Source organism: Zea mays, chromosome 3, assembly GCF_902167145.1.
Source record: "Zea mays cultivar B73 chromosome 3, Zm-B73-REFERENCE-NAM-5.0, whole genome shotgun sequence".
NCBI lineage: Eukaryota > Viridiplantae > Streptophyta > Magnoliopsida > Poales > Poaceae > Zea > Zea mays.
The window spans coordinates 153,567,576-153,584,917 of NC_050098.1; the positions used below are offsets into that span (position 1 = coordinate 153,567,576).

General features: G+C 43.7%; 1 protein-coding gene and 1 long non-coding RNA gene across 3 annotated transcripts; both read left to right on the plus strand.

Annotated features, from left to right (window-relative positions):
- The first annotated feature begins 3,714 nt into the window (after positions 1 to 3,714).
- LOC100217310 (uncharacterized) lies at positions 3,715 to 8,881 on the plus strand. 2 transcript variants are annotated; one of them, NR_159994.1, is made up of 4 exons: positions 3,726 to 4,643; positions 4,735 to 4,854; positions 7,511 to 7,657; positions 8,640 to 8,881. It is a non-coding gene; the product is annotated as an uncharacterized lncRNA (long non-coding RNA). The 2 variants fall into 2 exon arrangements; NR_159995.1 differs by having other exon boundaries at positions 3,715 to 4,854.
- Positions 8,882 to 9,197: 316 nt separating this feature from the next.
- On the plus strand, positions 9,198 to 16,716 carry LOC109944856 (uncharacterized). The gene is made up of 4 exons (XM_020550372.3): positions 9,198 to 12,479; positions 12,571 to 12,690; positions 15,347 to 15,493; positions 16,476 to 16,716. Exons 1-3 carry the CDS (start codon positions 11,800 to 11,802, stop codon positions 15,357 to 15,359), a joined length of 813 nt encoding a protein of 270 aa, XP_020405961.1. The 5' UTR covers positions 9,198 to 11,799; the 3' UTR covers positions 15,360 to 15,493; positions 16,476 to 16,716.
- Positions 16,717 to 17,342: the final 626 nt, after the last annotated feature.

Below are 17,342 nucleotides of genomic sequence, written 5' to 3' on the forward strand. Positions count from 1 at the left end.
CAACGGCCGTCCGCTATAATTCACCGGACTGTTCGGTGTACACCGGACTGTCCGGTGCGACTCCGGAGCAACGGCTATCTCCGCGCCAACGGCTCTCTGCCGCGCATTTAATACGCGCTCTGTGCGCGCAGAAGTCAGGCGCGCCCATACTGGCACACCGGGCAGCAAACAGTACCTGTCCGGTGTGCACCGGACACCTAGGCGGGCCCACAAGTCAGAAGCTCCAACGGTCAGAATCCAACGGCAGTGATGACGTGGCAGGGGGCACCGGACTGTCCGGTGTGCACCGGACTGTCCGGTGCGCCATCGAGCAGACAGCCTCCCAACGGCCACTTTTGGTGGTTGGGGCTATAAATACCCCAACCACCCCACCATTCATTGCATCCAAGTTTCCAGCTTCCAACCACTATACAAGAGCTAGCATTCATTGCAAAGCACACCAAAAGAGATCAAATCCTCTCCCAACTCCACACAAAGCCCTAGTGACTAGTGAGAGTGATTTGTAGTGTTCATTTGAGCTCTTGCGCTTGGATCGCTTCTTTTCTTTCGCATTCTTTCTTGTGATCAAACACTCACTTGTAATTGAGGCAAGAGGCACCAATCGTGTGGTGGCCCTTGCGGGAAGTTTGATTCCCAAGTGATTTGAGAAGAGAAGCTCACTCGGTCCAAGGGACCGATTGAGAGAGGGAAGGGTTGAAAGAGACCCGGCCTTTGTGGCCTCCTCAACGGGGAGTAGGTTTGCAAGAACCGAACCTCGGTAAAACAAATCCGTGTGTCACACTCTTCATTTGCTTGCGATTTGTTTTGCTCCCTCTCTCGCGGACTCATTTATATTTCTAACGCTAACCCGGCTTGTAGTTGTGATTATTTTTGAGAATTTCAGTTTCGCCCTATTCACCCCCCCCCTCTAGGCGAATTTCAATTGGTATCAGAGCCCGGTGCTTCATTAGAGCCTAACCGCTCGAAGTGATGTCGGGAGATCACGCCAAGAAGGAGATGGAGACCGGCGAAAAGCCCACTACAAGCCACGGGAGCACTTCATCGGAAGAGTCCCGCACCAAGAGGAAGGAGAAGAAGAAGGACTCCTCCAAACGGAAGGAGAAAAGATCTTCCTCTTCTCACCACAAAGAGAAGAAGGAAAAATCTTCTCACAAGTCGCATCGGAAAGGCGACAAGCACAAGAGGATGAGGAAAGTGGTCTACTACGAGACCGACACTTCTACAACATCGACCTCCGACTCCGATACGCCCTCCGTAACTTCTAAACGCCAAGAGCGTAAGAAGTTTAGTAAGATCCCCTTACACTACCCTCGTACATCTAGACATACTCCATTACTTTCCGTTCCATTAGGCAAACCGCCAACCTTTGACGGTGAAGATTATGCTAGGTGGAGTGATTTAATGAAATTTCATCTAACCTCACTCCACAAAAGTATATGGAATGTTGTTGAGTTTGGAGCACAGGTACCATCAATAGGGGATGAGGATTATGATGAGGACGAGGTGGCCCAAATCGAGCACTTCAACTCCCAAGCCACAACCATACTCTTGGCCTCTCTAAATAGAGAGGAATACAACAAGGTGCAAGGGTTGAAGAGTGCAAAGGAAATTTGGGACCTCCTCAAGACCGCGCACGAGGGTGATGAACTAACAAAGATCACCAAGCGGGAAACGATCGAGGGGGAGCTCGGTCGCTTTCGACTTCGCCAAGGGGAAGAGCCACAAGACATGTACAACCGACTCAAGACTTTGGTGAACCAAGTGCGCAACCTCGGGAGCAAGAAGTGGGATGACCACGAGGTGGTTAAGGTTATTCTTAGATCTCTCATTTTCCTTAACCCCACTCAAGTTCAATTAATTCGTGGTAATCCTAGATATACTCAAATGACCCCCGAAGAAGTTATCGGGAATTTTGTGAGCTTTGAATGTATGATCAAGGGCTCAAAGAAGATCAACGAGCTTGATGAATCTTCCACGCCCGAAGCACAACCGGTGGCATTCAAGGCAACGGAGGAAAAGAAGGAGGAGTCTACATCGAGTAGACAACCAATTGATGCCTCCAAGCTCGACAATGAGGAGATGGCTTTAATCATCAAAAGCTTTCGCCAAATCCTCAAGCAACGAAAGGGGAAGGATTACAAATCCCATTCCAAGAAGGTTTGCTACAAGTGTGGTAAGCCCGGTCATTTCATTGCAAAATGTCCTATATCTAGTGACAGTGACAGGGGCGACGACAAGAAGGGAAAGAGGAGAGAAAAGAAGAGGTACTACAAGAAGAAGGGCGGTGATGCCCATGTTTGCCGGGAATGGGACTCGGACGAGAGCTCCACCGACTCCTCCTCCGACGAGGACGCCGCCAACATCGCCGTCACCAAAGGACTCCTCTTCCCCAACGTCGGGCACAAGTGCCTCATGGCAAAGGACGGCAAGAAGAAGAAGGTAAAATCAAGATCATCTACTAAATATGAAACTTCTAGTGATGAGGATGATGCTAGCAATGAAGAGGATAACTTGCGCGTTCTTTTTGCCAACCTTAACATGGAACAAAAAGAAAAGTTAAATGAATTGATTAGTGCTATTCATGAAAAAGATGACCTTTTGGATTCCCAAGAGGATTTTCTAATTAAAGAAAACAAGAAACATGTTAAGGTTAAAAATGCTTATGCTCTAGAGGTAGAAAAATGTGACAAATTATCTAGTGAGCTAAGCACATGCCATGACACTATTGCCAACCTTAGAAATGAAAATGCTAAATTAATTGCTAAGGTTGATTCTCATGTTTGTAATGTTTCAATTCCCAATCTTAGAAATGATAATAATGATTTGCTTGCTAAGATTGAAGAATTAAACGTTTCTCTTGCTAGCCTTAGAGTAGAAAATGAAAATTTAATTACTAAGGCTAAAGAACTGTGACACCCCAGGTGTCAGTTTCGTGTTACGTCGCGAGATTTGTCCTAATCTCAGATGCTCAGTAAAAATTTTCTATTTTTCGCTCGCCTATGTCCCTAATTATCCAGATTATTCATTCACGTTTCACCGAATTCGGAGTTACTCAGTCTCACAGAAGGCCAATTTTGGAGCCTGTTAAAACTTTTGTTTCTCGGCACGAATGCGAACTCGGTAATCATTCTCAATTTATCAAACTCATATAAGGCTCATTTAATCAAACGCTCGACAGCTGCTAGTCGAGCTGTGTCCGACTCCGATTTCTCGATGTTCGATCTATGTCCAAAAATTAATCCGACTCCGTACTCTCACACGGAATACTCAGTACGTCGTCCTCTAATTAATTCTTACTCGACTCAGCCAAATATCTTATGTCCGAACCGAATTCAAAACCCCGTATCGACAGCGTTTTTAAAATGTCACGATTCGCCTTCTCCGACTAAAAATCCGAAAGCCGATCAAATCTCAGGATGATTTATTTTCGAATCACGCGTAGGAAATTATGTTCGAGCGAAATCAAATTAGACTCTCGGTCGAATTAATCGCTCAATCATCCGTTCGCTGAAGCTCTAATTCGCTCTGTTCTCTGTCGAAACGAATTCCGCGGGAGCATTTTTATTCGGAAAAATAAATTAGCGCGACCCGATTGGGTATTTTGGGCCAAGCCCATTCAGGCCCAATAGGCCCACTAAGGAAACCCTAACCCTACCTCATGGCTATAAATAGCAGCCCTCTCTTCTTGCACTTGGTTATTTTGCACTCCCACCCCTCAAAAATTTTCAGCCGCCACCAGCAGCCTTCTCTTCCTCCCCACGTCTCCTTCCTCCTCTTGCCGTGCAGCAGCAAGCACCTCCCTGGCTTCCCTTGCGCAGGGGGCTTTCTTCTCCATGGGCGCTGGCCAAGATCACCCCATGGCGCTTGGCTCCCTGGAACACAGCAGCACGCCAGCGCAGGGCCTTCCCATGGCTGCGAGCTCCTTCTCCCGGCGAGCGGCTGCAGCAGGGGGTCGTCTCCTCCATGGCGCGGACGAACTACCTCCCTGCAGGCAAGCAGCAGCCCCCTCAGCTCCTTCTATGGCGCCCAGTCTGCATGCACGACCGAGATCCATCAGTTCCTATGTTCCCCATGGCCGAGCTCGCCCCATGGACTTGGCTCCTTGGTTCTTCTTTCACGTACGCGCCCTCTCCAACCTGCAGCACGTCCCCTGCTCCACGGCCAGCAGGAAGCCAGCGCCCCTCTGCAGCTCGGCTTCTCCTCTCCCATGGCCGAGGCCGAGCTTCCCTGGTGCAGGCGCCCCCTTTTCTTCCACCTCTGGCCGGTCTTTTCTGCGCAGCAAGCCGCGCGCAGCAGCAGCATTGTTCTTCGCCTTGCGTCGTCGTCGAGCTTCGCCACTCTCCTCCCCATGACCCGCAGCCCTCGCACCCTCTACCCTCCCCAAAAACAGCAAGCCCCCAGCAGCCCCGGATTCCCTCCGTGTCGCTTGCATGCCACCCGCTCGATGTATTGCGCAGCCACATTGTCGCTGCTCGCTGCCCGTCAACGTGCAGCCCTTCTGTTTTCTCCATTGGCACAGCAGCCCCGTCGTCTCCGCGCGCTGCCGGCTCGCTGTTTTGTGGAGCCAATGGACAGCACGCCGTGATGCCTGCCGTGTGTTCGCTGTTTTTGCGCAGCCCCAAACATCGACGTCGTTCACCCCGGTGAGACCGCGACGCTCCTTGTTCGATTCCGCATCGACATTATTTTCCTATGATTAATTATGTATGTGTGCTGCTTTGTTTTATTTTTGAGGAGGAGAGAACCCCGTGTTTTGCGTGGAGAAGGCAAGCCGCTCGACGCTCGTCGATGTCGTAGCGATGCACAAATCGGAATCACCGTCGTTCTTGCAAACACCGATTGGGTTTGTTTATGGTGAGCCATGTCGCTCTCGATTGACTTGATTAATAAATTATATAGATGTGGTTGAAATGTTTTGGCGGTAGGTCGTAATATGGTCGTGCTCGTGATTTCGAGTTAGAGATTGGTGGTCGTCGATTCGTATAAATTGGTCGATGTGGTGCGTGTTTAAAAATTGCATTGGTATGGATTGAAGTTTGTGGCGAAAGAAAAAGGAAGTAGAAAAGAACTCGGATGTTTTTACGTTTCGATAGGAAGATGTGCGATGTGTTGTTTGATGCGAAGGATAGGTTTTACTAGTTTAAACGGTTAGTCGGCAGACTCGAACAGTAAAGCTAAAATTGATTATGCGATTAAGATGAGGTGACGACATGCCGTAGTAGTTGTTGCCTTCTCTATGTTTTCGAGTCGGATAAATACCATAGGCAATTAATTGTTGATACCCAAAGATTGTTAGAAACAAGTAATCGTGCTCTACCTATCGCGTCAAAGGAAATATGGTGTGTTGATTAATTAGGAGCTAAGGGACCTAATATAGAAAAGTAGTTAAGAAAACTAATCGAATTGCTTTTAGCTATATTTTAAGTTAAGATGTCTAAAATGGTGAAACTAGTTTTGTTGGTCTCATGGTGTTATGATTGAGAAAAATATGAACTTGTGTATGAATTACTATTTTTTTCATGCTGTGTTAAGCCAACTCTTGTTAAATAAAGGAATTCAATTGCGTTAAGTAATTGTTATATGTTAAGTAATTGTTATATGTAGGTGTTTCCAGTGCTTCAAGTGGTTGCAAGTTAATTAGTAGACTCTCTATGTGATGCTAGATGTCTAGGTAGACTTTCGTGAATTGTGGTGCTCGGACCGTCAAGATGAAGGTTAAGTCGGTCGATGCCGATTAAGTAGTTAAAATGATTAATGAAACAATCATGGGGTTAAAACTAGAAACTAGTGTTCTTGCACCCGTTTGGGATGTTATAGCTAAATTGCGCATGGTTATGGTCGCGGATGAAAAGTAGTAGCGCTCATGTGATGTCTAATTTAAAACGCAAATTGTTGGGTGATTATCGTGAAGAATGCGTTGTTAATTGGTTGTAGTAATTTTAGTGCACTAAATGATTTGGATAAAATTTGTAAGCCTACTTGCTAGTCCTCATGTAATAAATTTAACTCTAAGAAATGGTAAAGTGCTAGAATGATTAAAGTCTCTAGAATACGGCAATTCTTGAATTACATAGAAGCTGAAATCTATTGATTGCTGTTTTGGGCTGCACGCATTGTTTTTGTTGTGCTGTTTGTTTGATAAACCAAATCATGTTTTCTGTAGAAAAGTCATATATAAAAGTTGTAGATAACTTTATTATCTTGCTGGTGTTAAAATTTGACAGTTATAGGTCTGATAGTTTAGGAGTTGTGCTTTTTACAAATTCAGTAACTGAATCTGTCCAAATTCTGTACAGATTTCAGAAGCTGCATTGTTTGCTCAATTTAATGTTGCAATCTGTTCATGGTCATTATAAGAAAGTTGTAGATGCTTTTCTGATCTTGCTTGTGTTAAAATTTCATAACTAAAGGCCTGACGGTTTAAGAGTTATGAAATTTACAAACTGATCGCTGTGTTCTGTCCTCTGTCAGAACAGATTTCGAAAACTGTAATATTTGATTTGATTAAAACTGGAATCACTTCTTGGTGATTATAAAAGTTATGTAGGGCTTTTTCTAAGCTTTCCAAAAAGTCTTCGATCACTATTTTTGGTGATCTGAAGTTTAAGTTATGAATGTTTCAAATGTGAAGACTGAATCTGTCCAATTCTGGACAGCACAGCCTTCATCGCGTATTCTACCCTTGATACATATTAAACCAGCCAGAGATGTTTATAAATAATTTGTAGAACATTTAATTAGCTTTCCAGAAAGTCTAAAATCACTTTGTTTGGATGTTTGAATCTGTAGTTGTGAATTTTTGAAGTTGCAAGTCTGAATCTGTCCAAATCTGGACAGAACTGTTGTGTTAGCAGTGTTTGACCTTGCTAAGTGCTGAATCCTGTGGAGGTAAAAATACCAAAGTTGTAGAGAACTTTCTAAGCTTTCCAGAAAGTCCTAGTTTCCTAGTTTTGGATTAATATTTGAAAAGTTATGATTAAAACAAGTAACGGCTGTATTGCTGTCCAAAAATCTGCAAGTGAGCAAATGAATGTTTAGTTCACCCTATTTGCTAAAAATGTTTGGTTGACACTTAAGTAATGTAGACTTACCATGACTAAGCTTAATAATGCACGTGTGTCATATTTTGTATGTTTCTTGCTCTAGTTGATTATGATATTGGAGTGCCGTAGTTATTAATGTCTATGTCGTATTCAAACTTACGTTGTCTTGGTTGGACTTGTGTGGTCGGTGATGCTTTTGTGTGATAAATAGAAGAACTAAGGAAAAGCCATAGCAAGTTAAATAAATGTGTATACTTGTGATGTCATAGTTGTGTTGTGTAAATATACAAAATGTGGTCGTCTTGTTAATGGTGTTAATGATGAACGCCGATAACATACGAATAGCTAGCGCTTGCGTATAGTCGTTGCGATGTCTTACAATTAAATGTTAGTTTGCTACCATGTATTTATATAGCTTGTGATATTTTTCATTGTATTCATACATATGCATCCTGCATCTCATTTAGGACCGAGAGGTGACGATCGTGCAAGTGATGTGGTGCCAACCACAAGCTGCAGTTGGTGGACGTACGGAAGGATGGTGGACTTAATCAGTGGATGCTCGCCAAGCGAGTACCTCCCCCAGCAAACACTATCTAAGTGTCAAACTAAAGGCAAGCCCCGGTTTTATGCATAACCGTTATATATGCTATTTTACTACACTTAGTGATTGTAGGCTTGTATTGTGCACTTAAGTGTAGGAGTTGGTTGAAACCCTAGTTGCATGAACTCAGGAATCCTTTTTGTGATGGATACTAGTATGCTAGGTCGAGTAGCTGCTTTATTAATTAGGATCTCGGTAGAAGTCGAGTGATTTTTCTAGCACTCGCGCGAGGTCAGGAAATTGATTGTATCCACTTTCTTCTCATAATGATGCTGGTTGTGGACAACAATCCATGGGGATTGGTTGTCCACGGGATGAAAATTTGAATAAGGATTAAGGTGTGGTACCGTGAGTCAAGCGTTTGAACGTACTAAGCACATGCCGAGAAATATGGTAAATCGGTAAGCCTAGTACCTGAGTGAACCTGGCAGTGGACATATCCCCTCACGCGACCTGAGACGTGGTCTCCCATTCCGGTTATGGTGGGTACAAGTGCGGTCACTGCACGACGGCAGTCGGGGTCAGTGAGGCATTGTACGCCAAGGCGGTGAGCCCTGATCTGCTGACGGGGAATCGATGGGGACGGTTGATGTGTGTGGGGACGGAGTGCCCCTACATGTCGTGTGTTTAGGTTTACCTTGCAAGGTTTAAAAACTCGATTCGAATCGTCTGCTTCTCGCAGCTAATGAGACTGCTTGATCCATGCTGCTACATTGAGTAATAAGTGGAAATGAGGTGACTGGCAAAAGATGTTGTTTGATAAAAATGTTTGATACCATGTATGAATAGCTAGGTACACATCTAGTTAAAAGGGATCATACTAAAACTTGAAAAGCTAAAATATGATTTTAGACTCAGCTAGTGCTTTTGGCAAACCAAACCCCTCAGCCAAACAGCTGCATGTCTAGAGGTAGAGGAGTAGACTCCTCACACCGGGTAAGTCTAGCTGAGTATTAGTATACTCAGCCTTGCTTGTGGCACAATTTTTGCAGGTACCTCCTTGCTTTGGTTGTTGGTGTGACTTGACCTTCATCCCTGCCACCGGGATAGACGGTCGAGTGGGTTACTGCTTCCGCAGGAGAGGACCAGGAGGAGTAGCGTGGCCAGGCTTCGCCATGTTACTCGGTTTTCTCCGTTAGTTATCTCCGCTGCATTAAAATTTATGATTATTATTTCTGAAACTCCGATAATGTAATCACTAATGATACTTATTAAATTTGTGGTATTATGCTTTATTGTATTTCTCTGTGCCTCACCTTCGAGTGAGCTAGTGGTATTTGATCCTGGTAAGTGGCTTTATCGGACTAGATCCGAGGGACTGACGGGTTATTCCTGTTTAAGTGTGTTGCTGCCCTTAAGGGTGCGACTTGGGCACTTAAGCTGGAATAATTCGGGCGGTTCCGCCACAGCTGGTATCGGAGCGAATACCAGTACAGAGAAGTCAATAAGTCATGATTACCAACTTTTCTAAAGTGAAACTTGCTAGAAACCAATGTTGGATAGATCGTCAGGACGATCAGAATAGACCTAGGACGTGAAGCCTTAGGAAACAGATGGGTAGCTAGGTGGCTATATTTATATAGGCCATAAAGGCTACTACTAATATTAATAAGGATGCTATAGAAAGCACCCGAAAAGTAGTTAGGTCTGAGAAGACGACTAGAATGAGCATGCATCATGATTGTCGCATAATTGTCTCTTGTGCACTAAAATGCTTCTCTCACCTTTATTCCAATAATAAAAACTTGTGAATAATGTGTGTATTGCCATGAACTGCAAAAAAAATGTCTTATCCTGTGTGTCATGATAGTCTCGACTAGGTTGTGTTATGTGCTTCTCTTGCCTTGCTATCTAAGTGGTATTGAAATTGTTCAACCCTTTTTGCAAAAAAAAATGTTGTTTGTTTGCTCATGAAAAGACCCCCGCCCACACAACCTTGAGCTTAGCAAGTGAACCCTCTTTTTTTTTAAAAAAAAATTTGCTTGTGTTGGCGTTTTCTAGCCCTTGTGTGTTGCACTATTGAAATTGCACCTGCACAACTTGTAGACCCCCATAGCTTAACCGCTTGCCAAACCGAAACTTCCTTGTGCACGTGGTTTGGTAAAAAAAACATCGTTTGGTGTCTAGTTGCGCAAACCATGACCAAGCCATGTTTCTTTCCGTAAATCCTTGCTCCTAAAACTTCATCGCATTTCTGTTAATCATCCTGGCTGATCCTGTTTGCCTACCTCTCCTTTTGCATGGATCTGGTGATCTCTTTCCTTGTGAATCATGTTGTGGCTTTATCATCCGAATCCCTGGACCCTTTAATGATTCTGCCCCGTTATCATGTTATCTGCTATAACCCGTTCTCAGGTATCGGATGTTGATCTGCCTAAGTCTCTCATTTCTGATCATTCTCATACTCCTTCTCCGAGGATCATGACGTTGTTTTATCAAATTTTATCCTTACACAGTATATCCATTTAGTTCAATGGATGTTGCTGTTGTCTTTGGTTTCTGATGTCTCTAAAAGCTCATTAATCATGATCTCTTGAGTGCTTCATTCTCGTATCTCATCTCGTACTAATCTCTGACCTGATAATCTCCGTATTAATCATAAAATAATTCTCTGAGTTGAAGAAAGTTCTTATGTGATGCTCTTTTTCCAACAATCTCTGCTTCAACTCTGATCACATTCTTATTTTCTGGGCCATACTCTCATGGGCTCCATCTATTTATGTCACGTGGATTTATCGTTGGTTGCGTCTGGTAATGGTGTTATGACTAAACGACTGATGGTGCCGCGACGAAACCGAGAGCCTCTTGTGGGCGCGCACACAAGGTTGAGCTGCTCGGTACGCGCTGGTATCGCGGTTAATAGTTGTGATCCATTATAAGACTACACCGATGTGCTATCTTTTGTGGACACTCTCAGAATGATCGCTGCATTTTGTCTCGATATGTCGCGATGTTCTAACCAAATCTGTCTTCAGTATCTTGTCAGATACCCTCTCATGAATTTGCATCTATCTTCAGTCTGGGAGTTACATGCTTCTCCGCCCTTAAATATCCTCATTCGAATCTCGGGACGAGATTCTTTTTAAGGGGGGAAGGCTGTGACACCCCAGGTGTTAGTTTCGTGTTACGTCGCGAGATTTGTCCTAATCTCGGATGCTCAGTAAAAATTTTCTATTTTTCGCTCGCCTATGTCCCTAATTATCCAGATTATTCATTCACGTTTCACCGAATTCGGAGTTACTCAGTCTCACAGAAGGCCAATTTTGGAGCCTGTTAAAACTTTTGTTTCTCGGCACGAATGCGAACTCGGTAATCATTCTCAATTTATCAAACTCATATAAGGCTCATTTAATCAAACGCTCGACAGCTGCTAGTCGAGCTGTGTCCGACTCCGATTTCTCGATGTTCGATCTATGTCCAAAAATTAATCCGACTCCGTACTCTCACACGGAATACTCAGTACGTCGTCCTCTAATTAATTCTTACTCGACTCAGCCAAATATCTTATGTCCGAACCGAATTCAAAACCCCGTATCGACAGCGTTTTTAAAATGTCACGATTCGCCTTCTCCGACTAAAAATCCGAAAGCCGATCAAATCTCAGGATGATTTATTTTCGAATCACGCGTAGGAAATTATGTTCGAGCGAAATCAAATTAGACTCTCGGTCGAATTAATCGCTCAATCATCCGTTCGCTGAAGCTCTAATTCGCTCTGTTCTCTGTCGAAACGAATTCCGCGGGAGCATTTTTATTCGGAAAAATAAATTAGCGCGACCCGATTGGGTATTTTGGGCCAAGCCCATTCAGGCCCAATAGGCCCACTAAGGAAACCCTAACCCTACCTCATGGCTATAAATAGCAGCCCTCTCTCCTTGCACTTGGTTATTTTGCACTCCCACCCCTCAAAAATTTTCAGCCGCCACCAGCAGCCTTCTCTTCCTCCCCACGTCTCCTTCCTCCTCTTGCCGTGCAGCAGCAAGCACCTCCCTGGCTTCCCTTGCGCAGGGGGCTTTCTTCTCCATGGGCGCTGGCCAAGATCACCCCATGGCGCTTGGCTCCCTGGAACACAGCAGCACGCCAGCGCAGGGCCTTCCCATGGCTGCGAGCTCCTTCTCCCGGCGAGCGGCTGCAGCAGGGGGTCGTCTCCTCCATGGCGCGGACGAACTACCTCCCTGCAGGCAAGCAGCAGCCCCCTCAGCTCCTTCTATGGCGCCCAGTCTGCATGCACGACCGAGATCCATCAGTTCCTATGTTCCCCATGGCCGAGCTCGCCCCATGGACTTGGCTCCTTGGTTCTTCTTTCACGTACGCGCCCTCTCCAACCTGCAGCACGTCCCCTGCTCCACGGCCAGCAGGAAGCCAGCGCCCCTCTGCAGCTCGGCTTCTCCTCTCCCATGGCCGAGGCCGAGCTTCCCTGGTGCAGGCGCCCCCTTTTCTTCCACCTCTGGCCGGTCTTTTCTGCGCAGCAAGCCGCGCGCAGCAGCAGCATTGTTCTTCGCCTTGCGTCGTCGTCGAGCTTCGCCACTCTCCTCCCCATGACCCGCAGCCCTCGCACCCTCTACCCTCCCCAAAAACAGCAAGCCCCCAGCAGCCCCGGATTCCCTCCGTGTCGCTTGCATGCCACCCGCTCGATGTATTGCGCAGCCACATTGTCGCTGCTCGCTGCCCGTCAACGTGCAGCCCTTCTGTTTTCTCCATTGGCACAGCAGCCCCGTCGTCTCCGCGCGCTGCCGGCTCGCTGTTTTGTGGAGCCAATGGACAGCACGCCGTGATGCCCGCCGTGTGTTCGCTGTTTTTGCACAGCCCCAAACATCGACGTCGTTCACCCCGGTGAGACCGCGACGCTCCTTGTTCGATTCCGCATCGACATTATTTTCCTATGATTAATTATGTATGTGTGCTGCTTTGTTTTATTTTTGAGGAGGAGAGAACCCCGTGTTTTGCGTGGAGAAGGCAAGCCGCTCGACGCTCGTCGATGTCGTAGCGATGCACAAATCGGAATCACCGTCGTTCTTGCAAACGCCGATTGGGTTTGTTTATGGTGAGCCATGTCGCTCTCGATTGACTTGATTAATAAATTATATAGATGTGGTTGAAATGTTTTGGCGGTAGGTCGTAATATGGTCGTGCTCATGATTTCGAGTTAGAGATTGGTGGTCGTCGATTCGTATAAATTGGTCGATGTGGTGCGTGTTTAAAAATTGCATTGGTATGGATTGAAGTTTGTGGCGAAAGAAAAAGGAAGTAGAAAAGAATTCGGATGTTTTTACGTTTCGATAGGAAGATGTGCGATGTGTTGTTTGATGCGAAGGATAGGTTTTACTAGTTTAAACGGTTAGTCGGCAGACTCGAACAGTAAAGCTAAAATTGATTATGCGATTAAGATGAGGTGACGACATGCCGTAGTAGTTGTTGCCTTCTCTATGTTTTCGAGTCGGATAAATACCATAGGCAATTAATTGTTGATACCCAAAGATTGTTAGAAACAAGTAATCGTGCTCTACCTATCGCGTCAAAGGAAATATGGTGTGTTGATTAATTAGGAGCTAAGGGACCTAATATAGAAAAGTAGTTAAGAAAACTAATCGAATTGCTTTTAGCTATATTTTAAGTTAAGATGTCTAAAATGGTGAAACTAGTTTTGTTGGTCTCATGGTGTTATGATTGAGAAAAATATGAACTTGTGTATGAATTACTATTTTTTTCATGCTGTGTTAAGCCAACTCTTGTTAAATAAAGGAATTCAATTGCGTTAAGTAATTGTTATATGTTAAGTAATTGTTATATGTAGGTGTTTCCAGTGCTTCAAGTGGTTGCAAGTTAATTAGTAGACTCTCTATGTGATGCTAGATGTCTAGGTAGACTTTCGTGAATTGTGGTGCTCGGACCGTCGAGATGAAGGTTAAGTCGGTCGATGCCGATTAAGTAGTTAAAATGATTAATGAAACAATCATGGGGTTAAAACTAGAAACTAGTGTTCTTGCACCCGTTTGGGATGTTATAGCTAAATTGCGCATGGTTATGGTCGCGGATGAAAAGTAGTAGCGCTCATGTGATGTCTAATTTAAAACGCAAATTGTTGGGTGATTATCGTGAAGAATGCGTTGTTAATTGGTTGTAGTAATTTTAGTGCACTAAATGATTTGGATAAAATTTGTAAGCCTACTTGCTAGTCCTCATGTAATAAATTTAACTCTAAGAAATGGTAAAGTGCTAGAATGATTAAAGTCTCTAGAATACGGCAATTCTTGAATTACATAGAAGCTGAAATCTATTGATTGCTGTTTTGGGCTGCACGCATTGTTTTTGTTGTGCTGTTTGTTTGATAAACCAAATCATGTTTTCTGTAGAAAAGTCATATATAAAAGTTGTAGATAACTTTATTATCTTGCTGGTGTTAAAATTTGACAGTTATAGGTCTGATAGTTTAGGAGTTGTGCTTTTTACAAATTCAGTAACTGAATCTGTCCAAATTCTGTACAGATTTCAGAAGCTGCATTGTTTGCTCAATTTAATGTTGCAATCTGTTCATGGTCATTATAAGAAAGTTGTAGATGCTTTTCTGATCTTGCTTGTGTTAAAATTTCATAACTAAAGGCCTGACGGTTTAAGAGTTATGAAATTTACAAACTGATCGCTGTGTTCTGTCCTCTGTCAGAACAGATTTCGAAAACTGTAATATTTGATTTGATTAAAACTGGAATCACTTCTTGGTGATTATAAAAGTTATGTAGGGCTTTTTCTAAGCTTTCCAAAAAGTCTTCGATCACTATTTTTGGTGATATGAAGTTTAAGTTATGAATGTTTCAAATGTGAAGACTGAATCTGTCCAATTCTGGACAGCACAACCTTCATCGCGTATTCTACCCTTGATACATATTAAACCAGCCAGAGATGTTTATAAATAATTTGTAGAACATTTAATTAGCTTTCCAGAAAGTCTAAAATCACTTTGTTTGGATGTTTGAATCTGTAGTTGTGAATTTTTGAAGTTGCAAGTCTGAATCTGTCCAAATCTGGACAGAACTGTTGTGTTAGCAGTGTTTGACCTTGCTAAGTGCTGAATCCTGTGGAGGTAAAAATACCAAAGTTGTAGAGAACTTTCTAAGCTTTCTAGAAAGTCCTAGTTTGCTAGTTTTGGATTAATATTTGAAAAGTTATGATTAAAACAAGTAACGGCTGTATTGCTGTCCAAAAATCTGCAAGTGAGCAAATGAATGTTTAGTTCACCCTATTTGCTAAAAATGTTTGGTTGACACTTAAATAATGTAGACTTACCATGACTAAGCTTAATAATGCACGTGTGTCATATTTTGTATGTTTCTTGCTCTAGTTGATTATGATATTGGAGTGCCGTAGTTATTAATGTCTATGTCGTATTCAAACTTACGTTGTCTTGGTTGGACTTGTGTGGTCGGTGATGCTTTTGTGTGATAAATAGAAGAACTAAGGAAAAGCCATAGCAAGTTAAATAAATGTGTATACTTGTGATGTCATAGTTGTGTTGTGTAAATATACAAAATGTGGTCGTCTTGTTAATGGTGTTAATGATGAACGCCGATAACATACGAATAGCTAGCGCTTGCGTATAGTCGTTGCGATGTCTTACAATTAAATGTTAGTTTGCTACCATGTATTTATATAGCTTGTGATATTTTTCATTGTATTCATACATATGCATCCTGCATCTCATTTAGGACCGAGAGGTGACGACCGTGCAAGTGATGTGGTGCCAACCACAAGCTGCAGTTGGTGGACGTACGGAAGGATGGTGGACTTAACCAGTGGATGCTCGCCAAGCGAGTACCTCCCCCAGCAAACACTATCTAAGTGTCAAACTAAAGGCAAGCCCCGGTTTTATGCATAACCGTTATATATGCTATTTTACTACACTTAATGATTGTAGGCTTGTATTGTGCACTTAAGTGTAGGAGTTGGTTGAAACCCTAGTTGCATGAACTCAGGAATCCTTTTTGTGATGGATACTAGTATGCTAGGTCGAGTAGCTGCTTTATTAATTAGGATCTCGGTAGAAGTCGAGTGATTTTTCTAGCACTCGCGCGAGGTCAGGAAATTGATTGTATCCACTTTCTTCTCATAATGATGCTGGTTGTGGACAACAATCCATGGGGATTGGTTGTCCACGGGATGAAAATTTGAATAAGGATTAAGGTGTGGTACCGTGAGTCAAGCGTTTGAACGTACTAAGCACATGCCGAGAAATATGGTAAATCGGTAAGCCTAGTACCTGAGTGAACCTGGCAGTGGACATATCCCCTCACGCGACCTGAGACGTGGTCTCCCATTCCGGTTATGGTGGGTACAAGTGCGGTCACTGCACGACGGCAGTCGGGGTCAGTGAGGCATTGTACGCCAAGGCGGTGAGCCCTGATCTGCTGACGGGGAATCGATGGGGACGGTTGATGTGTGTGGGGACGGAGTGCCCCTACATGTCGTGTGTTTAGGTTTACCTTGCAAGGTTTAAAAACTCGATTCGAATCGTCTGCTTCTTGCAGCTAATGAGACTGCTTGATCCATGCTGCTACATTGAGTAATAAGTGGAAATGAGGTGACTGGCAAAAGATGTTGTTTGATAAAAATGTTTGATACCATGTATGAATAGCTAGGTACACATCTAGTTAAAAGGGATCATACTAAAACTTGAAAAGCTAAAATATGATTTTAGACTCAGCTAGTGCTTTTGGCAAACCAAACCCCTCAGCCAAACAGCTGCATGTCTAGAGGTAGAGGAGTAGACTCCTCACACCGGGTAAGTCTAGCTGAGTATTAGTATACTCAGCCTTGCTTGTGGCACAATTTTTGCAGGTACCTCCTTGCTTTGGTTGTTGGTGTGACTTGACCTTCATCCCTGCCACCGGGATAGACGGTCGAGTGGGTTACTGCTTCCGCAGGAGAGGACCAGGAGGAGTAGCGTGGCCAGGCTTCGCCATGTTACTCGGTTTTCTCCGTTAGTTATCTCCGCTGCATTAAAATTTATGATTATTATTTCTGAAACTCCGATAATGTAATCACTAATGATACTTATTAAATTTGTGGTATTATGCTTTATTGTATTTCTCTGTGCCTCACCTTCGAGTGAGCTAGTGGTATTCGATCCTGGTAAGTGGCTTTATCGGACTAGATCCGAGGGACTGACGGGTTATTCCTGTTTAAGTGTGTTGCTGCCCTTAAGGGTGCGACTTGGGCACTTAAGCTGGAATAATTCGGGCGGTTCCGCCACAAGAACTAGATGTTTGCAAAGTTACAATTTCCGATCTTAGAGATAAAAATGATATTCTTCATGCTAAGATTGTTGAACTTAATTCTTGCAAACCCTCTACATCTATTGTTGAGCATATATCTATTTGTACTAGATGTAGAGATGTTGATGTTAATGCTATTCATGATCATATGGCTTTAATTAAACAACAAAATGATCATATAGCAAAACTAGATGCTAAAATTGCCGAGCACAACTTAGAAAATGAGAAATTTAAATTTGCTCGTAGCATGCTTTATAATGGGAGACGCCCGGGCACCAAGGATGGCATTGGCTACCAAAAGGGAGACAATGTCAAAATTAGTGCCCCTCCTAAAAGATTGTCTAATTTTGTTAAGGGCAAGACTCCCATGCCTCAGGATAACGAGGGTTACATTTTATACCCTGCCGGTTATCACGAGAGCAAAATTAGG

Bases quoted from the DNA above. Each gene is read 5' to 3' on its own strand.
- LOC109944856 (XM_020550372.3), top strand. From the start codon at position 11,800: ATGGCGCGGACGAACTACCTCCCTGCAGGCAAGCAGCAGCCCCCTCAG. The intron at 12,480-12,570 runs GTGAGACCGCGA...TTTATTTTTGAG, and splicing joins CATCGACGTCGTTCACCCCG to GAGGAGAGAACCCCGTGTTT.